We start from the raw sequence: 25,001 nt of genomic DNA, 5'->3' as shown, positions 1-25,001 counted from the left end.
ATGTGGAAGGTTCAAACTGCCCTATTTCTCCTGCACTAGGTTCTCCATTTCATCATCACTCCCTAGTGTTGCATGTGCATTTTTTTTAAGATTTTATTTATTTATCTTTAGAGGGGAAGGGAAGGAGAGAGGGAGAGAAACATCAATGTATGGTTGCCTTTCATGCATCCCCTGCTGGGAAGTGGTCTGCAGGGAACCGACCTGCAACCCGGGTATGTGCCCTGACTGGGAATCGAACATTTATTTTAAGGAATCCTGAAAGCACACGTTAGCTCCAAGGAGCTGAACTAACTCAAGGCTGTTTATGTCTGACTAGATTTCTCACCAGAAATCCTGCCTCCTTCCCCAGACCAACCTTGGGTTTCTGCAGGACGCTTGGCTGGGTCTCGGTAACAGAGCCCTAATGCTGACCTTTCCCAACTGGCGCTCTGAGCACAAGCTCTCCCAGGTGGGGAGACACTGTAGCCAAGAGCACAACTGGAGAAGGGGGTGCCTGGTCCTCTGTAACTGGGTCCAGCAGAGGCCTTTTCCCACCCTGGGTGTGTCCAGGTGGGTGAAGTGCTCCCCATTCTGCTACAAAAGCAGGCATCTTGCTGCCATTCTGAGGGCCAAGCCTCCCTGCTGTCTCTCCTCAATTTCAGGGTCTCAAGCCACCCAGAGAAAGGCCCAAGACTGATGCCTTCAGTCAGGCACTTTATTACTCTCCAAAACCTTAAAAGCTGATGGCAAGGAGCAAAGAGGGAGCACGCACAGGAATGGAGCTGGCCCCAGGGGAGAAAGGGAGAGAGACAGAAGAGATGCTGGGCTGTGGTTAAGTCATTTATTGATTTTATTTCTAAAACCCACATAGCGCCACTTTGCCTCTTCCAGAGCTTCAAAGAGCTAATTAACCGCCCAATGAGCCCACCAGGGAAACTGAGCTTGTGGGGAAGCAATGAGGTGAAGCCAAGGTCAAAGAAGGTAGCCAGGCCTGAGCCCTGCCTCCACTCCATCAGTGAAGGACAAAGACTTTCCCCTCCTCCTTCTAGTCAACTGAAAATTAGAGCCACATTAGGGAACCCACATAACTTTGAGGCTTCCATAACGCTGCAGGCCTACAGCAAAGAACAAGCACCCTAGAAGCGGTGCAGACACACCTGGGCTTAGCTCCAGACCAACAGTAGTGGCCAGCTCCAGCTTCAAGCTGGACAGCAGCCCAGGCCAGAGTTGTCCCCACTGGTCAGCTGCTGGGGGCAGCAGGAGCTTGTCACCTTGTCCCATCCATTAGCCTCCCTGAAGGAAGGAAAGGCAGCCAGGGCAGGACCAGCTCTCCCAGGGATAGTGAGGGCAAGGACCTCACTACCTTGTGGAGACTGGACATGGACTTTCCTGGTGCCACATGGGCACTATCAAGACATGAAAGCATAATACAGCCTAAGACTATGATAAAGTGCTTACAAGGCAGAAGGTGGGGCACCTTCTCTTGCCCCCACCACTGCCTAAAGCCAGCAGTGCTGGCAGGCTCTAAGTCACCAACAGAGAAAGAAAAGCCACTTGGCGATTTTAATTTTAGCTGCTCTGTGTCTGACAGGCAGGATTAGCTGGCTTGACCTTTAGTGCTGATGCCTCCCTAGGCCCAGGGCCTCAGTCAGGTGGCAGCTCCCAGGCCCAAATCACAACTGGAGCGCATCGAATATGGGAGGGAGGGGTCTAAGCTCCAGGGAAATGCCTTAAAAAGGACAGGGAGGATAAGGGGTAACCAAGGAGGAGACCCTGGTTCTCTGTTATTAACTAGTACACAAAAGGGAGATAGTGGGGATGCCTATACACACTGCTTCCCCCAGCAAAGCCACACAGGCAGGTAGGCAGAAGGCTTCCTTAGCTAATGCCCCACAGGTTCACCAGGGAAAAGGGGACAAATAGGACCACAGGCTGAACATAAGTAACCCTGGTGACGCTGATGGTGATTGGGGGGAGGGGAGTTTAAGAGAAAATAAAGAAACAGACCCAGAAAACCACACTGCTCTTTTATTCAATGAATGTCCCCCTTTAACGCAGTGTTGAATCATACACCAAAAAAAAAAAAAAAAAAAGCCCAGAGAAATTTCTGCAGATAAACCAGTGAAGAGAACGCGCATTATACATTATTGTCAACATAATCACTCCATAAAAAGGGGGTGGGGGGAGCAGAACGAAAAAACAAGGGACTCAACACCCTAGACACTGCAAAAACATTCAGACGTTTGGGATTAAAAGAAAAATTAAAAGGAACCCTTCCAGGAAGGAGAGGAACAAATGGAATTACGAGGCAGCTCAGGTGCTCTGGGAACATGACACGACTCTCCAGACTGGCAGACAAGCCCCGGGTGGCTTGAGCAGCCACACCCACCACTGCCAGGGGTGTCAGGATGGCTATGGACCCCAGTTCTGGAGATTAAGCCTCTATTCTATGAGGGTAGCAGAGACAAAGCCCCACACTTTAAAAAAATCTCAGGGTGGCTATGGCCCCTTGTAAATCTTAGAGCCAAAGTACAACCCCTCCCAACTAGCCTGACATTACTGGCCAAGGCCTTTGCCTAAAACCATTTGCTCCTCTCTCCTTGGAAAGAGAAGAGTGAGGAATGGAGAAAAGAAAAAGGAATCTGATTGCAGCAGAAGACCGGGGAGAGCGTCTCCTTGGATGGAGTCTGAAGAAAGGAAGAGAGAAGGAAATAACAAAGGGAAAAGAAAAAATTAATAAAAATTTCACAATATGGAGCCAGCGTGTTCCGATTCCATCCACAAAAATAACTCAGGCTGCTTTGCCGAACCATCCTGTCCACCAAGGGCGCTGCTGAGGTTGTCTGCCTGGAAGGGTCACCAATGGGCGCGGAAAGTCCTCACTCTCATGGCTCGGGCCATCGCCGCTGCGGGGAGGGATCCTGGTGGCCCAGTTTGAGGAAAGGCAAAGGGAGTTGGGTGAGGAGAGAAAGAAGACAAAGAAGACACTCGATGCTACGGGGCGCCAGGGAAGCACAAGCTGACGCCCCTACTACCACCTGCCCGTACCCAAGCGAGTCCTCAGTCACTTGGCCCAGCCCGGTGCGTGCACACACACACATGCGTGCACCCAATCACATGCGTGCGTCCCAATGTCTGGCTCCATATGGTGAGGTTCGACGTGTGTTTAAACGAGACCAATTCTCTCTATATAATATATATTTTCTTAAAAAACCGAGTCTAGTTCTGTGGTGGAGGCGGCGGGGGAGCTGGAGGCATCCCGAAGGGCGGCATGCCCGCCACCCCCATGCCCATCATGGTGACAAAGTTAGAAGGGTCCATGGGAGGCGGAGGAGGGGGGGGTGGGGCATACATCATGCCGGCGGAACCAGGTGGCGGAGGCGGCGGAGGGGGAGGGGCCCCGGGCGGCAGAGGCGGCTGGACCCCGGGGGGCAGGGGCACCATAGTGGGGTTGCCTTGCATCTGAGGGGCTCCTGGAGAAGCTGCGGCAGCCGCCTGCTGCTGTTGCCATGGCGGGATGGACCCTGTGCCAGCGCTCGTGGTGGTAGTCGTCGTATCTGGGGTGGTAAAGAAGCCCAAGGTCACACGCGCGGGGGCACACCGCGGTTCTCTGCGGCTGCTGCCTTGGGATGGGGGCGAGAGGCGCCTGCTCCTTGCTTGGCATGCGGTACGGTGGTGGGGGGCGGGCGGGCGGGGCTGTCCTGGTGATGGGGAGTGAAGGGGTGGGCAAGGACTACCCTGGGGTCAGCCTCGAGGTCTCTGGGCTTAACGGAGTAAGCCCTTTGTCACCAATGCCCCAGGGAGGGCTGACAGGAAGGTACCAGACACAAGAACCGGCTCTGACATCCCTCCGCCCATCCGCCGCCACCACCGAACGGCACATTCAACCTCAAGGCCACAGCTACTCTCCCCACGGCTAGGTCCCATCCCTGCAGTCTGTCAGGCCCCAGTCACAACCCTCTCCAGAACATGCATGCAGCACCACCCACCCCGGCCTTAGGAACAGGCTTGAGCCAGCTGGCTCACTCAGCCAGCGAGAGCCTGGACTTCTGGCACTCTACCTACTATGGCAGGTCCCCCTCCAGGTCCCCAGACGCAACCACATCCAACATCAGATCTCCTCCCCAAGATGCCCCAGGGGCCACAAGGCCCTTTATTTACACCCCAGCAGAGATCAGAGTCTCACCCCAAGGTGCCAGGCTGCCTGTGTGAGCTGTGAGGTTCTCTCATGCCTCTCAGCGCCCCCCACAATCCCACCCACCCCCACGAGCCCAAAATATGCCACTCACTTTGCTGCCATGGCAAGGGGGTACTGGAAGCCATACTGCTGCTGGGCGGAGGGGGTGGTGGAGGCTGCTGCTGCTGCTGTTGCCATGGGGGAAGAGGACCAGAGGGCGGGGGTGGGGGCTGCCCACTGGGCGGCGGCGGCGGCGGCGGCATCATGCCCATAGGCGGCGGCGGCATCATACCTATAGGTAGGTACAGAAAAAGGCGAGGCCCCTGAAATAAGTGAAATGTGAGACAGAACCCCATTCATTCCCAGGCCTAGGTGATGCCCCCAAACGAGCAGATGTCAGCTTGGCTCCATTACCTTTTCCTTGATGCAGGCGATAGACCCCAGAGCCCACAGGCGTACTTCCCAGGTACTGATCTTGATGGAAGGAAAGAGCAGGGACTTAGCAGGACATTTGAACTGACCAGGAAAGACGCCCCCACCAACAACTTATTCAGCGACACAGATTGCAGTTACTACTCTTACAAGAGCAGTTCTGAAACTTCGCCTATGAGATAGGCCTGTGCCTACTCCACACAGACATTCCTTCCTCAATCAGAATCGAGTCCTGGTGCTCCTCTTGGAGACCACACCTTGACAAAGGACCTAATGCAATACTCAGCCACTTTTGAGAACTGCTTCTAGCACACCACGACCTGCTGTAACCCTTGCTTATCCCAAAGCCCCAAGGTTTCTGGTCTGACACTTACTTACCCATTGGAGGAGGGCCATGGTGTCCAGGTGGGTGGGGGCCCTGGTTCATCGGTGGAGGCGGCGGCTGCATCCAAGGGGGTGGGGGTCCATTAGGGTTGTGCTGCATGGGATGTCCACCATGGCCACCTGCCAGGCTGGGTAATGGATGTGGGAAGCTGTGGGGGCCACCTCCAGGCCCACCAGGACCACCTCCATGCATGCCATGGTAGGGTCGACTCTCTGAAGGGCCAGAATTCATCCAGGGTGGGCGGCTCTGGGTGGTGGACATGAGAGACTATGTGAGAGCATTTCCAGCCAACGTCCCTGCCTGCTCCCCCTGGTGGCAACATTGTTCTTTTCGGCTATGCCAGAGGACCAAAACACAAGGACAGAATCTTTCCAAAGTAAGGTCTCCAAACATCCTGACATCCCGGAAGAACAATGTTGCCAGCCACGTGCAAGGTACCTGGCCATAGCCCCCAATCTCTGAGGAAGATACGGGGCCAGGCCACAAGAACCAGCTCCTGAAGCTCACCGGTGGAGGTGGGTTGTTGGCCGGAGCAGCAGGCCGAGGTGCACTGGCCAGAGGTGTGCTGGCAGGCCCAGAGGTGGAGCCCACAGATGCGGGCACGGGTGCTTCACCCAGTTCAGCCATAAGGGACAAATATTCTTTATCCATCCGTGCTTTATCCTGAGCTGACTGGGGGTCACCGGGCCTGAAGGTGGGGTGGGGACACAAAGAGAGGAGAAATCATTAAGGAAATTTTACCCTGAGGAATTCACACAGAGGAAGGTTTGAGTAACTGAATCATCCTTTCTAACACCTTCCTCAAAACAGTCTCGTCAGCTCTTCAGTTGTATACCCAGCTCTGCATCTAGGATTACATGTACCTCTCTGCCACAGGAGAGACCCTGAGGCAAGAAGAGAGGAAACAGTGAGCATCAGACCACAACCAGCCATGCCAGTCAGGAGAGCACAGGTTCTTCCAAACATCAAGTGCCATCAAATTCTGCATTACCAGTCTGAGGAAAGGAAATCTATGAAACACCAGAACACGGCTGCCAGGACTTCCTTAACAGAGCAACCCAAAGCGGAAAATGGTGCTATCAAGTGCTGGTTTGCAAATGATCAAAATCCTTTCATTGTTAGTCTTCTTAAACCAACCTTCAGCAGCAAAAAGGGCGCTTAATTCAATATTGAGCCACTGTAAAAACACATACCCAGAATGAAAGCCTCCAATTTTCCTGGGCTCAAGACAAACAATGAAACAGGGATGTTCTGTACAGGCTGTTCCTAATCATCTTGAACTTCAAATCACATCATTACAGACCACATTCACAGAAAGGAAAGCTTGTCTTGAACCCGCTGGTTAATCAGAAGCCAACCAACAAGCTACAGAGCTACCTGTCCTACACCCCCCAGGCTACCTGCAAACCATGACTGCAGCCCCTCACCTTTGGAATTTGCAATCAGAAGCAATGTGGCCAGCCCCTCCACACTTGGTACACACTGTGGTATTGGTAATGCTGCGGGTCTCTGAGCTCTGCCAGGGTCTTAAGATCCTGTTGAAAGAAAAAAAGTCAACTCTAGGGCTATGGCCAATCTCCCCCTACTTCCATAGGTTCTTCAACTCTCCATGTACTCCCCTCTAAACTGATCACGTACCTGTTATCATCTTCCCGAAGGGTCCCATTCAAGCGAGCCAACTCCCGAAGCTGCATCTTCCGTAGATCATTCTGGTCCTCAGGGGTCTCAATACCCTGCTTCAGAATGTTTCTTATCTAATGGAAACAGAATGAGCAGTTATACAAGTGCTGAGACCACCATCTAGAATTTCTGGCAAGAGGCTTCCTTCTGGCTCTCTCACCTGTTCTACTGCTTTCTTCACATTCTCCATGGTATTGGCAGTAACCAGGGCATGAAGTGGCTCATCTTCTCCTGGCAACATCTGGCCATCCTTGCGCCCAACTTTCCCTTCTTTCACAGACCCCTTTCCCCGGATCATAATCTTGGCATTACACTCCTTCTCTATGTTCTTCAACGTGTTCCCTCTATCAGAGGCAGAAAGATTTGAGCTGTTATAAACCTGAAGTACAAATTCACACGCCAGAGGGGACACAAGGCAGGCTGATCACACTGGCAGAAAACTATAACTGCAGAGACTTGGATTTTCCCACCGAGAAAGCCATGACCTTTAAGCTAAGGTCAGCCACAGCCAGCCTCAAGATTTGCCTTTTCTTCAGTAAAATGAGGAAGTTAGAGATTCTTCTAACAGAAAGGCATGAACCCAGCCAAAGGTCCTACCAAAAACAGGAAGGTGCCACCAATGGCATCCAGTTTGGTACAAGATAGACACACCTCACAGGTTCTCAGGAATTCTGTATTCCATAAGCTAGAGGTTACTTACCTGGGCCCAATTAGCAGCCCCACAAAGTTGATTTCTGGATATTCATCTTGTGGAATCATTACTTTATCACTCACACGTGTTGCTGGAGGTCTAAGGAAGAAAAGACTCATTGACTCTGCACATTTCTGAGAGATGGCAATGGCTCATCTAGAACCTGTGACACCATGTGTTAATTATAGGTGATTAGGGGTAGGATGTTAAGAAGTTAGTATCAAAATTGTTCTACCAGGTCATGCACAACCTGAACATGTCCCTTCCCAGATAACCCAGCCCCTCTGCTTACTTGTAATCTGCAGGTGGCTTGAAATCAGGGTTGAGAGCAACCATTTCTGTGATGAGGTTATGCCGCTCCTCTTCCAGCTTTTTGCGGGTGCGGAACTCACGTGTGTTAAGCCTCTTCCCCTCACTGTTGTAGATGGGCTCAGGGGAAGGGGACCTGTGGGAAACAGACCAGCGTTACTGCTCTACCTACACCTTTCTGTCACTCCCACATAGGCTATAAGAAGTATTCCCCAGCCCCTCTGCCTCAGACCCTAACACAACACTCTCCGGAGGAACCGACCATAACGTGTGCTATTCAAGATCGTGTGGAATAGGAAGATGGAAGCTGGCTTAGCATGAGGTAAACTGGCATGTGTGTGAGAAAGGAAAAAAAAAAAATTCTGCTTTTAAAAACGATGAGGGGGAAAAAGCCTGTCCTTCTCAGGGGAAGTCTGTGGACTGCAAATGGTAAGGACAGTACTCTCTGGAGTCTTCTTCCCAAAGGATTTTTTCGTTTGCAAAAAATTTTACAATATTACAACTTTATGAACCACAGAAACCCCAAGTTTAGGTAAAATGTTAACTCTTGCAGAGCTCATGCCCTATCCGAAAGTGTTTGTACCCCTACTACCACATAGTAAGTATGAGCTCTTTAACCCAATGCAACTAGGACTCAAGGCTACTGCAGCTACTTGGCCCCCACAATGGAGAGGTGGTTCAAGGCTTCATCTCTGCTTTTCCTTCAATGGCCTGACTGGCTGTGTCCAAGGCCCAGGAGTCAACCTGTTTCCTGGCTGTTCGAGGTTGGGGAGTCTGGGTAGAGAAGAACGTTAAAGTGCTAAGGCAGCTTCTGAGAGAGGCTGCAAATGTGGATTTGGTCAAATACTTGTCTACGGTCTGAACCTGCAAACAGCAAGGGGGAAACCTATGATTCTCCACAAGAGTTTACAAGTCCAGAAAGCAGATTTTCTCTCTCTTTTTTTAAAGAAGTAAAATGCTGTTGCTACAAGTAAAAAAAATAGTAATGATAAAATGGTCAGTTTACCACAGCTGGACTTTGCGGTAATAAAAAAAAAAAGAGAAGTTACACTCCTAGAATTCTGAGTTAAGATTACAAAAATGACCATAGCTTGATATTCTGAATGAAAATTTAGTAGCAGCTGCAAGAAGGGAAGAGACCATGTGCATCAAGTTATTAAAAAAACATCCTGAAAGTAGTCAAGATTCCTACACCCTTGGTTTAGTTGAGAACCTTGCCTAGTTGGAGAGCAAGGACTGAACTCGGCTGCGCCCACTGTCTTCAGCCTAAAGGGAACCATGTCATCCGTTACACACACGATGGAATAAAAGGTCAGGTTTGTTCGTGGCTAATGACGGCTAAAATGACACCTCCGTTCCTAGCATTTATATACACTGTTAGCACAATCCGGCAATAGTGAACAAAAGCAAACATACCCCGGCTTATTAGACTACCACCTTATACATTTAAGTCTACAAGCAATTTTAAAACATTTTTAACTGTGCGACTTGAGCAACATCAAAATGGCATAAAGTGGCTTAATATTAAAATACACCTTCTTTAGAAATAATCTTATTAAGGTGAGAAACTCATGCATTTCCCTCCAACCTGGGCTCAAAAGCAAAACCAATCAGGCATTAGGGACTCTGAATACAAGGGAGAAAAAGTCTGCTCTGGTTTTATTTCTAGCATGCTTGACATTTCTAATTCCCACCTGGTAACTGTCTAGAATGAAGCATTTCTAGCTAATCACCAAAACCAGTTTTACCAGTACAAAATGGTTATTTTAAAAGCCTCACAACAGTTTACCCTCTTTCCAAATTATGAATGTGAAAGGCAAAAGCTGATATTCTAAAAGTTAAGGTCGGCCCAACTTCTTCACTTTGAGTAGGCATCATATAGATCAACTAAATTCTAACCCCAGTTCTCCAGGAAGCAAAGGTTTGTTAAAAATTCAACCTTTTGAGGAATTGCCTGGTAACCTGTACATGTAATATTAAGGGGAAAAGGGCCAAAAAGGCACTGAACAGTTGTGGTCTACAACCTACAATGCAAATCTTAAAAAAAAAAGTCAAGAATTATAAAACACAACGCTCCAACCAAAATCTACAGGTGAAAAAGAAAAAAAGTAAAATTGAAGCCAATAAATGTTTCCTGGCAAAGGGCAGCAGAAAAATGTGTCAGAGTGGCCTCTAAAATCATTACATCTTTCTGATGTAACAAGATGTTAACTGGATAACAAAAGCCAAAAACCATTTTTAAAGCACAGTCTTTTCAACTCTGCTGCATGGACTAAGAGAAATTTCATTGCCCTTTCAATTAAATGGACCAAATTTTAGCTGTTCAAAGACCGCACTCAGTCAATAAAATTCATGTTAAAAAAGTTCATTTCCCTTGATAGACTTTCCTTCCACACGTGAAACTGGAAATTGAGAAAACATGACCACAGCTGTTTGAGGACCACATTCCTCTCAAAAGTGGGGGTAGGGGGAAGAGTAATTTAGGATTGCCTTCCCCAAACAGGTTGAATATTCTGGCCCCTCTCAAACCCCAGGCAATGGCCAAGGCTGAAAATTAACTGGTAGTGAAGGAAGTTGGTTAGAAATCTCATCTATTTTAAAACCACCTCAAAACCATGAGCAGAAAGATTGTAGCAATGAGCTGACCAAATCGAAAGTTTCTGGCCTGCTCAAATTCAGTGATGCTCAAAAATATTCTTAATCCCTGCATCATGTACCTGTGAGAAAAACTCTATACCTGGGCTTTCAGCCAGAGCAGGTAGGTACTGAAAAGGCTGGTTAATGGCCCACCTCACTATCCCTACGGGTGGGCAAATCAGGTTAAAATATACATGCTTACCAATTGGAAACCAGCTGTCCATTTTCCTGTAACTTTTAATTCTGCTAGTAATTAAGTTTCATTCCAATTTTCTAACTGATGACTGATTATATATATTGCTAATTAAACCTTACTCCCCAGAATGGTCAGAGTACCAATCGTCTTACTAGGATTTTATTGAACTGACACAATATGTTGCCACCAGTAAAACGTATTGAGAAAAAGGTAAAAGCGTTACTGTCAGCTGGTTAAAACTGTTTCCCAACCTGTCCTCAGGGTTAGGGGGGATGCCCAGGTCTCCTGTGCGCAGTTTACGAGTCAGGTCTTCTATCTGCAGTTGCACTGGAAGAAACCAGGTTAGGAAAGAAAAAAAAGGATGGAAAAAAGACAATGTTACCAAAAAACATTTCAAATCTCAACAACAAGCATGAAGAACTCGGAGACTTTGAAAGGGACGATTGATCAGTGAACACATTGAGGCAAAAACTCCCAACCACCTATCGGCAGGAGTCCATTTACATCTACAGGTATTTTTCACTTCAAAATGGTTATCACTTAAGGAAGCAAACAGTTTGTTGGAAGAGGGGTTAGCGTATAGACTATTCACTAAGGCTAACATCAAAACAATTATTAGGTGTTTCACCTCTCCCTCCTCACCAAGGCTTCTTATAACAATTGGCACTCAGAACCAAACCATGTACATTATCACTGATACCCCATTCCCACCAAATTAATTTCTTGAGGGCAAGACTCTTGAGTTAATTTTTCTTTATTAAATACTAAGCATAACCCAAAATGACCCAATTAACATGGACCAAGGAAAAATACCAGTTGAGCAAAGATCGTTTTTACTGATATTAGGCTTAAAATTCTTTATACATGTTATAACCAATTCAAGACCTCATAGAAACTCAGATACTTTCTATACAACCAGATCCTTACTGATAGGGATCTCTCAATACTCGTGCTTGTACTCAAATTTTCAATAACAACCCATATACCTTAATAAACCAGTGATGGTAAAGATGCAAGAAGTCTGTTTTTAGATTTGTTCCTTATGCAGGAATAAAACAGGGTATAGAGGATGAAAAGTGTGGGTCAGGGAGAACGGTGTGGCCCTCAGACCTTGACAAATGCAGCTGCACGTAAGAAAGAGACATGAGCGTTTCGCAAAGTTCAGTGACTCAGGGAAACACTCCCCAGTTGATTACTCAAAGTTAACGGGACCTGCAGAGCCAGATCGCTTTCTTCAGTGTGCTGAATAACCACCTATTCCTTACCTTTACAGCATTTGAGGGTTCTGAGCAGGCATCTAATAAGAGCAAGTCTTACTGGGTTGGGTAAAGTTGAACTGACTCCAAGACAAGATTAATACATGTCTAACCCAAGGTACCTTCTATTTTTAAGTACATCCCACAGGGCTACATCACACATCCATTCAAACTCTGAAGAAATGAAAATCCACATTAATATTTAAAAAAATGAGGAATACATAGTACAAGCCAATGTGTACTGTGACAGACAGAAGTTACTGTGACAGACAGAAGTCACATGGCTCCCTAAGTTCTTTAATGCCAGAAAGTTCTGACTTGGCAGTTAAGTATGAAGCTCAACTCCAGGAGAAAGTCACCTTCATGGAGGGTAAGCAGTTCTCCTCCTAACTGGTCTATGGGAACATGAGGTCTGATTTGAGAAAATAGCTGGCACTTAAATTGAATCAAAAAGTCGCTATCTTCCTTGGAGTAGAGATCTACATCAGTTCTTGCTTTGATTCTAGCTACTAACTGTGGCTATAAAGAGCCCTCAGGGCTCACTGTATTAACTCCATAGGAAGAGAACTGGAGATGTAAAGAATGACGTTGTTTTCCCATTTTCTAAGTCTGCTCATATACGGGAAATATTGCTCCACAAGGGACATTTTCACAAGGCTGTGAAGGTCCAGACCTGTCTAATATGAGATGTAAGAGTAGGTGGTGTAGATATGAATGGTAGGGAAAGAAAATATTAGTACTGTGATCAGACGATTCCAACACCTCAAAGTTCTCAGCAGTCTAAAAGATGTAAGACGTTATGATCCTCAATAACAACATGTCAGCCTTGATGCTTTTTACTTGTGAAGGCCATGGCCTCAATAGAGGTAGGAAACCACTGTCCTAATTTATTCCACAGGGGATGTTTATTTGGTTGGTAGAAATGTTTATCTAGTGAACTTTTTTGAGATTGCTGCACAGGTACATGAATAAAGGTCAAATTTGCATTAAAAACCTTATATATTTTTTAAAAAGTAATTTTGAAGTTAATTTCATTTCCACTGTGGACAGTCATTATTAATCCTTAAAACTTCCCCAACAGTTAAGATCTTTTATCCTACCACCTCATTCCATATCCAAGCAGTATCCCTTTCCCAGCAGAGTTCTTTAGTAGTAAACACCAAGAGCCCTCATTTTAAGACAGCTCTCCAAAAATCAAACCAGAAAAAAATGCTGAAGGAAAGGTTAAACTCAACAAAATAGTAAAAGGGGGTGTACTGTAAACACTTTCAGAACCACTTTTTGATAAAATTGAGGGTTTTTTTTCCTTTCAGAAAGTACCTATAAAAAGTAAAAGACCACATTTTAGGGAAAGGGAGGAATATGAAATTATGGTGAGAGGCCATGCTGTGAAAAAGTTAGCTGGTTTTACAATACCTGCAGTGTTCTCCACTGGGGCCATGTCCAGAAGAATAAGACACTCACCTCATCAACTGGCCATGACAGCAGCTGAAAAAGGTAGGGTTCTAAACTGGGGACTACCCTCACTCCTAAGTGGGCCGGTCTACTTTCCTGGCACTCTTGGAGAACACTGCTGTTACCAACAGACCATAACAAGGAGCTGCAAATGCAGGACCCACAGAGCAAAAACTGAAGACTGATTATGTCAGTAGTGAAAATCCACCTGACCATATGTCATCTCAAAAGAGAAAACTCTAAAGTATCAAACCTAAAATAGATAAAATGCCATTCAATACATTAAAAACCTGAAAATGCATTTGGGTGCAGAACGTGTATTTACCTATATAAGCTCTTTCTTGTTCCCGAGTAAGTCCGGGGGGGATAACTGTAGGCATTCCTGGAATCACCGTCTTCTGTTCCATTGTGTCTTGGTTCCAGCGGCTTCTCTTCCGCTTCTTATTTGGGAAGTCTAAAAGCAAATGAAGTCCATTAGTTACAAGTACAACCCCACCAGAGTAACTACCGACAGTTCAGACTACCCACAGGCAGTTCAGAATTACTTGTAACATTACACACAGCAAAGCAGACTGTGAAACCAAGAACTTGACCTAGAACGTAAATGACCAAGAATGGACGACAAACCTCAAAAATCAGAGATATATGGCCACTACAAGGGCACCTGGACCTAGGTACAAAAAGTTTTATTTCAGAGAAACTCCTCGAGTTATAGAAACAAGATAACAAATCTTAAAGCATAAAGTTTCAAATAGAAAAATAAAGTATTGGAAAGATATATATATATATATATATATACTACTACACCATCCATGAATATTTGAAAAGCCCCAGAGGCGACAGGAATAGAATGAATAACCAAACAAGTTTAAGTTTTATTGGGGGACGGCTGAATCCTCCCACCTCCACTTCCTACCTTCTAACTGGGCACACTGGACTAGAACACAACCAAACCTATGGTGGGATTCAACAAGATCACTTTCTTCTTCAAAAGCTTAATCGAGATCAGCTTTCAAATTTCCTGGCTAGGTGGACACTTAGCCCCTGACATACCAAAAGTTCAGCAAAGAACAAACTGTGCAACAGTAGCCAAATCCCCCTTCCCCAACATGTAAGCAGAAACTCCCTACGCACTTGGGTTCACACACGTTGTTCTACTTTGGGGGGGATGGGGGGGGTGGAGGGGTGCAGTCCCAACTATGATATGTATCAGACTTCTCCAAGGTAGAGTTAGGGAGAAAGAGCCACAACAGATCTGAACCAACCATGCCCTTAGGACTTTCTGTAGTGAAAACTCTCTGTAGTGAAAACCTGCCATACAGTCGACAAAGAGGAGCTATTCTTGGTATTTTTCTTCCTTTCAGACTCCTCTACAACCAGGAAGAGGATGTTTCCGTCATCACTGAACCCTCCCCCACCCCCCTGACATGCACACCCAGTACCCAGTCTAGCCACTCGACCCCCACCCCTACACCAAGAGCTAGAGGGCACCAGGAGACTCCCCGCCCCACGACCCAGCTTTTTGGTCAGACTACACACCCTGGCAGCGCACCACGCCTGCGCAGAGCAAACCTCCCGCGCAGACAACCCCTCCCCATTCCCCCCAGAGCGCGTGCGCACTCGAAATACTAGAAACGGGCCGCGCGCCCCAAGGCGCCTTCGCCAGGGCCTCCCCGGGCGCGCGCGCGCGCACCCTCGCCGCGTGCAGCCGTCGTCGCCGCCGCCGCGCGCCCCTCAGCCGGCCGGGCCGGTTCGCGCGACGTCTTTCGCGCTCTCTCGGCCCGACTCACCTCCTCCGCCGCCGGCCGGACCCGGCTGCTGATCCTGACGCGGCGGCTGGGGTGGCGGCAACGGCGGCGGCGACACGCGCTGGTAGAGCGGCGGCGGAGGGGGCGGCTGCGACGGCGGGTACGAGGAGCCCGGGGAGGGCGGTGGAGGCGGCGGAGGAGGGGGTGGCGGCGGCGGAGGAGGAGGAGGAGGCAGCGCCGCAAAGGGGAAGGCCGCGGAGAGAGCCCTCACAGAGCCCACAGGCGGGGTAGGCGGCGGCCTGGGCACCAGAAGCCCCGCCCCAGGCCCGGGGGCAGGAGATGGCCCCGGCTCGAAGCCCCCTTTGGGCCTGGGAATGGATGGAAGGCCCGGGGAGCCCAGCTTACCCAGCGGCGTGGCGTTCGCTCCGGTCGCCATGGCGCCCCCGGGGACCCGCACCGGCGGCTCCTCCTAGGCGGCGGCTTCTCTTTAGCGAACCTTCCGGGGACACGGGACCCGACTGCGCCCCTGAAGAGCGCGCGGAGCCCGTCCTCAGGCGGCTGGCAGCGAGCGGCGGCGGCGCGAGACGCACAAAGAGGGAGGAGAGAGGGCGCTGCGGGGGCGGGCCGGGGGCGACGGGGCGGAAGCCTGGATTGGGCCAGGCTCGGGCAAAGAGTCGGAATCGGCGGCCTCCAATTGGCGGAGCTTCAGTCCTTCTCGATGCGCGCTGCGATTGGCTGGACCGTTAGGCTAGGCGAGGAAATGGCGGCCGAGCTCGAAGGTGTCGCAGCGCGCACTTCGTTTGTTACTGCGCGAACGGAGCTCGAAGTCCTGAAAGGAGGAGTTAGGGTGGGGCAAGCAGTGACGCAGGCTCCAACTGCGCTCTCATTGGCTGAAGTTGATTGAATCAGCCAAACTTGGTTGTAACGTACTGTCATTAGATTGGCTGTCACTTGTTCAATTTTTTTTTCACTCCCCTCCCTCCCGAGAGCAGTTTCGCTGGGAGTAAGTGAGAGGTCGCAGCGGAAAAGCCGTGGCCCAACGTGATTTACGCGGAGGGAGGGAGAGAGGGAGGGGGGAGAGAGAGAGAGAGAGAAAAAAGGAGGAGCGAAGAGGAGGAGCGCGCATGCGTCAATGGGGCAAAGGGTTTCTCCGCCCCTCGCTTCACGGTTGATTTCAGGGTTCTGAGCGTAAACTCTTAAGTGACGTCAGCCTACGATTCCCGAGGTAACCCGGAACCGGGGTATGGGGCGGGGCCCTCGCGCTCCTATACTTGTCCTGTTGACGCCACAGGTAGAAAAGGACGTCCTGTTTTCTTTGAAAAAAAAAATAATAATAAGGTGCGGGGGATGGGGTGAAGGAAAGCTATAAAATAGTCTAATTGAAGATTAAAAACATGTGAGCAGATGCAACAGCATACAACCTTGGGTGGAAAACAATGTAAAGCTGTCAATTCTAAAATTAGTTTGCAATTATAATACAGTTCCATTGGAATTTCAGTGGAGTTAAATTATCATGTAACGCAGGAGGTCGGGCCCAGAGATCTGGATTGCGTACTGCGTTCGGATAGATTGAAAAAACTAGGAGCTCCACAAGGAGCACCTGATGCCTTTATTATTTACATTACGGGCAGCACCCATGGCGGCAGATCAAAGTTGGACCGCGCCTCTTCCAGTCTGAGGCTTGTTATAAGGAGTCCCACACAAAAGTGGCATGGGTTCAAGCTGCATAAACCTGTGTGTGGCCCAATTAGATGGCCACTGGCCAGAAGGAATGTATATTGCCCTGGAAACGAAATGTAGGTCCCTCCTGATCTCCCCTTGGGATAGGTTTCTTGTCTGGTGACTGCTTCTTGACCCTTTCCTCCTGTACACACACACTGACATAGTATGGCCTTGGGCCACAAGGTTTATGCAACTTGGACCATCAGGCTGACCGGGCTCCACATGGGACAAGATGGGCCCGCATCTCATTAGCAGACCTTCCCCAGTAGTCTGTAGCAGTCACTACTGTAATAGTCTTGTGTAGGGCTGCTGGCATCCACCCCATGAGCTGAACAATCTCACTTACAGTCCCATTTCCGCATTCAGTACATATGGGTATAGGCTGTCGTACTTCTCTACCTGTAATGCTGACAGCTGTCTCACAGCATTCCAAACCGTGTATGGAGCCACGGCTTGGTGTGGTTAGCCTGTTCCCTCATGAGGGAAAATACCTTTAATGGTCTGATTGAAGAGGGGGTCAGAAGCCTTTCAGCCTTGCATCCAGTCCCACCACCATGGTAGGCCAGCAGAGGCAACAGTGGGAAATTCAGTGGAGACCCAATAATCAGAGTGGTTGCTGACAGCTGCTAGCACAATGGCCCACTGTCGAAAGGTGTTTCCAGAGCAGAGTCTAGGGATGATAAGAGATGTTTAATAGGAACTAATAGAATTAGCTCTTAGCAGTCTGGCAAGACACAAACAACAGTCTGGTCTTATACCAGTCTTTTTAACGGTTAATACTGTTACACCAGTTAGTGGACACCCTGGCCTTTGGTACCACGCTCTACCTGGCTCTAGGCTAAGGGCCTCCTGTACTTGAAGGGCCAAGGGAGGTGTGTGTACTTGCCAAACTGAGGCTATAGAAGTTCCCTTAGGAATCGAGGTCGGCTGTGGGTTGCATGAAACAATGGTAAGGGACTAGGAGGACATTACCGTAGGTGCTAACTGTAACCCCATTATGAGTCCCTCTCCCCAAAGAGCTGCCAAGGAACGCCAACTGGACTCTATCTGTACCTGCCAAGGTCAGGCGAAGGTGCTTTTCTACCAGAGTGTGTCTTCACTGGCAAAAGCATGTTATTCCCAGTCCAGGGTGCTTAATTGTAGGCAGATAGGTGCTGCCCAAGGTCTAGTGAGAAGGTTGACAAGAGTGTTTGTTCCAAGCTCACAAGCAGTTGGAAAGATGGGGTTGTTCACCACTGGAATGAGCCAGGCTCAGTCTCAGAGCATTTTTCAAGAGGTCATTATCTCTCTCAATGAGGCCAGCTCTATTAGGGTTGTGTGGCAGGTGGAACCTCCAGTCTATATCGAGGATATCTGCCCAGTCTTGTCTTTGACATCTTGTAAAATGGGTGCCTTGGTCGCTTTCAATGGCGTCCGAGGTCCCATTGGCAGCACATAGTTGTTCGAGGCTTCAGGCAGTGGCTTGCTGTGTGGCCCGTCTGCACAGGTCTGCTTGCAGTAAACTGGTAGTCGTGTCAACACACATCAAGGCACAACCTTCGGACAGTGGCAGGGGGCCAATGTAAACCTGCCAGTGGTTCAGTGGGGTGGCCCCCCATTGCAGCCCACCCATGTCTTGGGGTAGCCTGCAGGGGTGCTTCTCTGCACAGTCAGTGCATTGCTGACAGGCTGTAACTACATTGGAGTAATGGAGTGGTAGGCCCCAGGCTTTTACCACCTTCCATAAAGTCTTATGCTCTTTGTTGTGGGAGGAGTTCCCCTGTAGAGCTCCCCCCGGCTGACACAGATGAGAATAAGGCTATCATGACATGATCTGCTTGGGGAGGAAAGGCTGACCAGTCTCTCAGAGGAGAAAGGCCTCAAGCCTCTCACTCAGTGGGCTTTTATTGATTTTAGCTTGCATAGGGATGCATGTCAAAGAAAGGAGGCATGGTTTATAGATAACATTTCTAGGATCACAGGGCTCCTTCTGAGTCAGGGTCTGGTGACAGTGTGACACCTATCAGCTGTAAAACCTTGAGAAACAAACTTACTTTGTGCTTGGACCCTTAACATTTAAATTAAGGGCATTCTTAGCAAAGCACGTTTCACAGGACTTTATGCATTCTTTCTTAGGCCTGAGCACCCCCTACTGGGAATGCCAGTTCCAGCACAGGGTTGCACCCACCTTTGGCATTGTTTCAGGCCTAAATCAGGCAGGGGAAGCAAGGCAGGCAAGAGATTAGGAGACATTTTACAGATGAAATGAGGACTGAGGCTGTGATAAACTGAGGGGTGAGGGTCTCTTGTCCCTCCTCCACAATCCCCTAAGTCCTTCCTTGAGGGCCCCTTCACGACTGTCCCTGTCTTAGGTTGTTCCTTCCTTGAGGAATCTTACCCATCATTGACTATCCAGCCATCCTCAGGGGGCAAGCTGGGTGAAGTAAAGGGGGCAGAGGCTGTACCCCTGCTGGGAGGGTGAGTTTTGTCTCTTTAGTGCCTTATGGTCCCAAGGTCCCCTAGCCGTGGGGCCTTTCATCTACTGGTGGTGTTACAGCTCCTGAAACCTGGCAGGACAGTTCCTGACACTTCATGATGCATCTTTCTGTGGAGCCATTTGACCGTGTCTTCTGTTGGAGCCTCTTCTGGCCAGCAGATACATGCCAGGTCGTTGGCCTCAGCATTGCCAGGGCTGCGGAGAGGTTGGTGTCTGCTCTACTGAGCTCAGGGGTCAGTTTACAAGGTCCTTCACCCAACAAGCGATGGGATAGGTAGTATGTACTCCAACCTCAGCAGGTCCAGTGACAGCTTCAGTAGCTAGGAGAGCCTGGTAAACAGTGTGCACTTTTTCTATTGGGTGGTATTGAGCCTCTACTCCTTTTGAGAGCTGGGACCAGAAACCAGTTGGTACTTTGATGTGCATTTGCCGTTGCTAGAGGCCTGTGGTATAGCCTTTGGAGGTGACATGGATGTCTGTTTGTGCTTGTACCATATTCACCACTTGAGTTCCAGTTATTGATGCATTTATTGGCTGCTGCTTGCATGTACCCTGACTGGGGATCAAACCCTCAACCTTGGTGTATCTGGACGATGCTCTAACCAACTGAGCTACTCGGCCAGGGCAGGACCTAATGTATTTTCAAAATGTGCTTCATACTTTTTAAAAAACCTAAGACATTCTGTTTACCTAACGTCATTATACGTCTGTATTAAGAAATGTGTTGACAGGATGGTCACCAAATTTCCAAAGTCAGTGGGATCTCAGGTGGTTTTTCCTCCTATTTCTATATACTATTTTAATTTTTTATACTGAGCAAGTATTATTTATATAATATAATACAGCCCTAGCTGGTGTGGCTCAGTGGATTGAGTGCCAGCCTGCGAACCAAAGGGTCACCAGTTGGATTCCCAGTCAGGGCACATGCCTGGCTTGTAGGCCAGGTCCCCAGTGGGTGGCATATGGGAGGCAATCACACATTGATGTTTCTCTCCCTCTCTTTCTCCCTCCCCTCCCCTCTCTAAAAATAAATAAAATATAAAAAATAAAATGTCTCCTAAAAAAAGTTAAACACACCTACTGTATGACCCGGTCCTCCCATTCCAAAGTATTGTCAACATAAGAATGTCCCAACCTGCATGAGAGTTTGAAGGTTTTTATTTTTTTATTTTATTTTTTATTTTTTTTTATTTTTACATTTTATTTATTTATCTTTAGAGGGGAAGGGAAGGAGAGTGGGAGAGAATCAATGTGTGGTTGCCTCTCATGGGTCCCCTGCTGGAAGACTGGCCTGCAACCCAGGCATGTGCTCTGACTGGGAATTGAACCACAATCCTCTGGTTTGCAGGCCCGCACTAAATCCACTGAGCTACACCAGCCAGGGCTGAAAGTTTTTAAATTTTTATTATTTTATTTATTGATTTGGGAGAAAAACAGAAACACCGATTTGTTGTTCCACTTACGCGTTCACTCACAGGTTCTCATGTGCACTCGGACCTCGGACCGAACCCGTGACCTTGGTGTATCAGGAGGACACTCAAACTGACTGAGTTGCCCAGCCAGCGCACGAGTTCGAGTTTTATTTGAGCCAAACTGACAACATGCTGGTGTGGACAAAAAAGGGGCTTTTCTGAGGCTGGTTACAACTCTGAGGGGTTTGCAGAAGAGGATTGCTTCTGGCATTTCAACTGTGTGCTCACCCAGATGCACGAGAACTGCAGACCAGGCTGGCTCAAGGCAAAGGTGGGTCTTGCACAGGCCTAGTTGGGACTGCCCACCCTGACCTACCCAGTTAGGGGTTTATGATCACAGCAGCCTGTGTGGTTACTTTCTGCTAGATTCATTACATCACCCCTTTTTTGTCCATAGGATTTACCAAAATGGAAGTATATATCCACTCAAAGACAGGTATGTGAGTGCTGATAACAGCTTTATTTGTAATAGCCCCAAACTGGAAACAGCTCAGATGTTCAACAGGTAGTGACTAGTTAGACTGTGGTACATCCATACAGTGGAATACTGCTTGGCAGGAAGAAGGAATGACTATTAATAGACGCAACAACATAGATGAAACTCAAAATAATTGTGCTTTCGTGAAAGAAGCCAGACAAGAACGGGGCACATATTATATAAATTCTTAAAAATACAAATTTTAAGCCCTGGCTGGTGTAGCTCAGTGGATTGAGCACAGGCCTGCGAACCAGACAATCGCGGTTCGATTCCCAGTCAGGGCACATTCCTGGGTTGCAGGCCAGTTCCCTGCAGGCCAATTCCCAGCAGGGGACGCACGAAAGGCAACCATACATTGATGTTTCTCTCCCTCTCTCCTTCCCTCCTTCCCTTTCCCTCTAAAAGGTAAATAAATAAAATCTTTAAAAAAAAATACAAATTTTTGTCTATACTGGCAGAAAGCAGACCAGCAGTCACTTGGGGGGAGCAGGTGAGGAGGGCGGGAGGGTGTGGGTAGGAGGAGGCGGAGGAAGCCCTGGGGGTGGTGGAAACACCTGTTATCCTGATCGTGGTGATGGTCTCACAGGTGTGTGTATGTGTCGAAGTCATCAGTAGTACATTTTTAATATATGCTGTTTATTGTGTGCCAATTATACCTCCGTAAAGCTGTTTTTAAAAAGAAACAATAGAAGAAAATAATCACTGAAAAAGATCTGCCCGCAGTTGAACACAGAACTCTGATTCCATCATCTCCACTTGCTGTCCCACTGGGAAGGGATTATTTTGGGTTTTGCTTTTTATTACATAGTATTTCATACCTACAAAGGATGGTTGCACCTTATGTGAGTTAGGAACTGAGTTATAAATTGAACACCCGTAAACCTACCACTCGGCCTGAGAACCAAGGTATTACGGATCAATACCTTTTGCAAATTCCTGGGGTCCTGCCCTGCCCCACCCCACTGCCCTCACAGGGATCGGCATTCTGCATTTTGTGCTTCTGATCTGATGGCGTTTTATCACCTGTGCACCAAACAAAACTAAACTGCTTACCACCAAACAGCAAGTGGCTTAGTTTTGCTGTAATACCAGGTGCAGTTTTATGTAATTTGGCATTACCTGTCTGGGAGTCATAGGTGGCATTGTGTTTCAGGGTATTTCCAATCCTCACAACAGCCCTGCAGGCAGACTTAGATTTGTACACCCAGGAAAAGACGGCTCAGCAAGCTCACTCAGGCCAGGGCCCTGACTTCGGGGCCTCTTCTCCTCCATGTCTCCCTCCCTCCCTGGGAAAGCATGCCTCGGACTGCTCTGCACCAGGCAGTGGCAGGGTGCTGGGTGCGCCACAGTGAGCATGGCCACTTTGTGATTGTCGGCTCTCCTCTTGACCCTCACCTGACTGGCACGTGGACCAGCTCCCTGAACACCCAGGCTGCCCACACCTTTTCCCCTCACGCGTGGAGTGACTCATCCCAGGGAGGGCAATTCAACAGTAGCTACCACAAGGACAAACAGCCACCTTTGACCCAGCAATGCCACTCCCAGAATTTGTCCTAATAGACAATTTAATTTATACAGAGTGGCATTGGCATAATATTTATTGCAGCATTATTTTTAATATCAAAGTAGTAGAAACAGATTCCATCATGGGGACCTCATACAGGAGATACTCGTTGTGGGAAGCCCGTATAATTGCTACCCCGCTGGCTACAGAAAACAAAGGGGGAGCATGGATCACGGAAAGCTCTCCAGGACAGACGTGAAAGGGCAAGATGCAAGCAGCATGTGTGCCGCTGCTGTGGTGGGAAGACAGAAGAATGAGGCTTTAAATACACGTAAGTACTTCCAGGGGGTTCATAAGTAAGTGGGGCCTGGGTGGGAGACTTCTCATACTGTTGATTTTATATTTTTAAGGAATTGTGTAGCAGCCCTGGCTGGTGTGGCTCAGTGGGTAGAGCGCCGGCCTTCAAACCAAAGGGTCACTGGTTCGATTTCAGTCAGGGCACGTGCCGGGGTTGTAGGCCAGGTCCCCAGTTAGGGGTGTACAAGAGGCAACCACACATGGATGCTTCTCTCCTCATTCTCCCTCCCATTCTCTGTCTAAAAATAAATAAGTAAAATATTTTTTAAGAGTTGTGTACCATAGGCAACGGCTGCTAATTAAAAAATAAAGCAATTTCAGTCTTTCAATACGTATTTCCAGGCTTCTTGATCTTTCTTCCTTTTGTGGCTAGACTTTGCCATCACCAAATATTTGATCAGAGACCCTTGCTTTTCCCAGACCACCTATTTGTTTACACTCAGCAGCCCTAACCACCTCCCCCCACCCTTTTTTAGATGAGGGTGGCAGCCCAGGGCTGAGGAAACTTGCCACAAGGTGGCGCTGCCTGCAGCTTGGAGCTCTGTGGGCTGATGGGCCCTCCCTGCGCACCTGGGGTGTGGGGCCTCTGCTGAGTGGGAGCTCACTTCCCACATCTGGCACTCCTCAGTTTAATCCTATGCCTGCATCAAGAAATCTAGAAAACTGAAAGTCAGCAACCATACCTGTCGCCCCACCATTTGGCCTATCAGATGCTCTCCAAGCAGGGTAGACAGACAAGCCGTCAGAACTTGGAAGATCCCTTTCACCCTCCTTTGGGTCTCACAGAAAACACAGGGAAGAGTGTCCGGTGCACAGGGGCCATGTCTCCTCCCCGGTCTGACTCCCCACTTCAGCTGAGAGACCCAGTCACTAGCAGTCAGGGCGGCTGGGGCTCTGCTTCATGTGGACAGGATGACAACCACGGGATTGATCCCGAGGGGCCCTGGGGACGAACCAGGCTGCTGCAGGCTCTTCACATAAGCTGCCATCTACCCATCACTCACTCATTGAATATATCCCAACATCCACCAGATGTAAAGAAGTTCTTATTTAAATGCCTGCCTTGAGCACCAACTGGCATAGCTCAGTGGATTGAGCGCGGGCCTGTGAAGCAAAGGGTTGCTGGTTTGATTCCCAGTCAGGGCATATGCCTGGGTTGCAGGCCAGGTCCCCTGTAGGGGGGGACACATGAGAGGCAACCACACATTGATGTTTCTCTCTCTCTTTCTTCTTCCCTTCCCCTCTCTCTAAAAATAAATAAATAAAATATTTAAAAAATAAAAATAAATACCTGCCTTGAATATCAGAAAGGAAGGGATTGGGCCAAACTCAGGACCTGGCCCCTGGGCCTTGGCTCAAGCTCTTCCCCCAGACACAGGGCCTTCCCACCTGCTGCAGCCCTGGCCCTGCCTGAGTGCCGAACCCCTTCTGCAAGGCCAGCTGCCGTCCTGCTTCCTTGGCCTCATCTGCCCGAAGGCTGTGGTCAAGAGCAGGCTGGCAGTGCCTTGGGTGACATGAGGTTCTCTGCAGTAGGGAGCCCAGGGCAATGCAAAGCACAAGGTAAGTCATGGGTGGATGGATGTGCCCTTAAGGTACAGGCTCCAGCCCTAACTGATGTGGCTTGGTTGGTTGGGCATCATGCCACAAAGCAAAAGGTCGCTGGTTCAATTCCCAGTCAGGGTACTTGACTGGGTTGCAGGTTTGGTCCCCAGTTGGGGCCTGTTTGAGAGGCAGCCCATAGATGTTTCCTGTTTCTTTCTCCCTTCCCCTCTCCAAAAGTCAATAACATAAAATCTTTTTTTTTAAAGCTTTTATTTATTTATTTTTAGAGGGGAAGGGAAGGAGAGAGGGAAAGAAACATCAATGTATGGTTGCCCCTCGTGTGTTCCCTGCTGGGAACTGGCCCGCAACCCAGGCATGTGCCCTGACTGGGAATCGAACCTTGATCCTCTGGTTTGCAGGCCCGCACTCAATCCACTGAGCTACACCAGCCAGGGCAATAACATAAAATCTTGAAAAATAAAAAGATGCAGGCTCCAGCAAGGAC

General features: G+C 48.7%; 1 protein-coding gene across 12 annotated transcripts; it reads right to left on the bottom strand.

Annotated features, from left to right (window-relative positions):
- Positions 1-1,989: 1,989 nt before the first annotated feature.
- Positions 1,990-15,743, bottom strand: SF1 (splicing factor 1). 12 transcript variants are annotated; one of them, XM_037146425.2, is made up of 14 exons: positions 14,988-15,742; positions 13,523-13,651; positions 10,738-10,813; positions 7,637-7,789; positions 7,354-7,443; positions 6,814-6,997; positions 6,612-6,727; positions 6,401-6,508; positions 5,481-5,661; positions 4,967-5,240; positions 4,571-4,630; positions 4,269-4,448; positions 3,332-3,536; positions 1,990-2,900 (listed from the first exon to the last, which is right to left on the bottom strand). In XM_037146425.2, the coding sequence occupies exons 1-14, from the start codon at positions 15,379-15,381 to the stop codon at positions 2,771-2,773; spliced, it is 2,280 nt and encodes a 759-aa protein (XP_037002320.2). In that variant the 5' UTR covers positions 15,382-15,742; the 3' UTR covers positions 1,990-2,770. The 12 variants fall into 12 exon arrangements, with proteins under 12 accessions (XP_037002320.2, XP_037002323.1, XP_037002321.2 ...); XM_037146428.2 differs by having other exon boundaries at positions 15,351-15,737; XM_037146433.2 differs by having other exon boundaries at positions 2,774-2,900; positions 4,963-5,240; positions 15,351-15,738.
- Between the last annotated feature and the right edge of the window lie 9,258 nt (positions 15,744-25,001).

Source organism: Artibeus jamaicensis, unplaced genomic scaffold (genome assembly GCF_021234435.1).
Source record: "Artibeus jamaicensis isolate MK-2021 breed Jamaican fruit bat unplaced genomic scaffold, CSHL_Jam_final scaffold_614, whole genome shotgun sequence".
NCBI classification, from domain to species: Eukaryota; Metazoa; Chordata; class Mammalia; order Chiroptera; family Phyllostomidae; genus Artibeus; species Artibeus jamaicensis.
This window is presented reverse-complemented; position numbering and strand designations above follow the sequence as displayed.

Coding starts and splice junctions, on each gene's coding strand:
- SF1 (XM_037146424.2), bottom strand. CDS start 15,381: ATGGCGACCGGAGCGAACGCCACGCCGCTGGGTAAGCTGGGCTCCCCG. Junction 10,814..13,522: donor ACAAGAAAGAGCTTATATAG/GTAAATACACGT, acceptor GGTTTCTTCCAG/TGCAACTGCAGATAGAAGAC. Junction 5,662..6,400: donor TCTGATTGCAAATTCCAAAG/GTGAGGGGCTGC, acceptor CCCCACCTTCAG/GCCCGGTGACCCCCAGTCAG.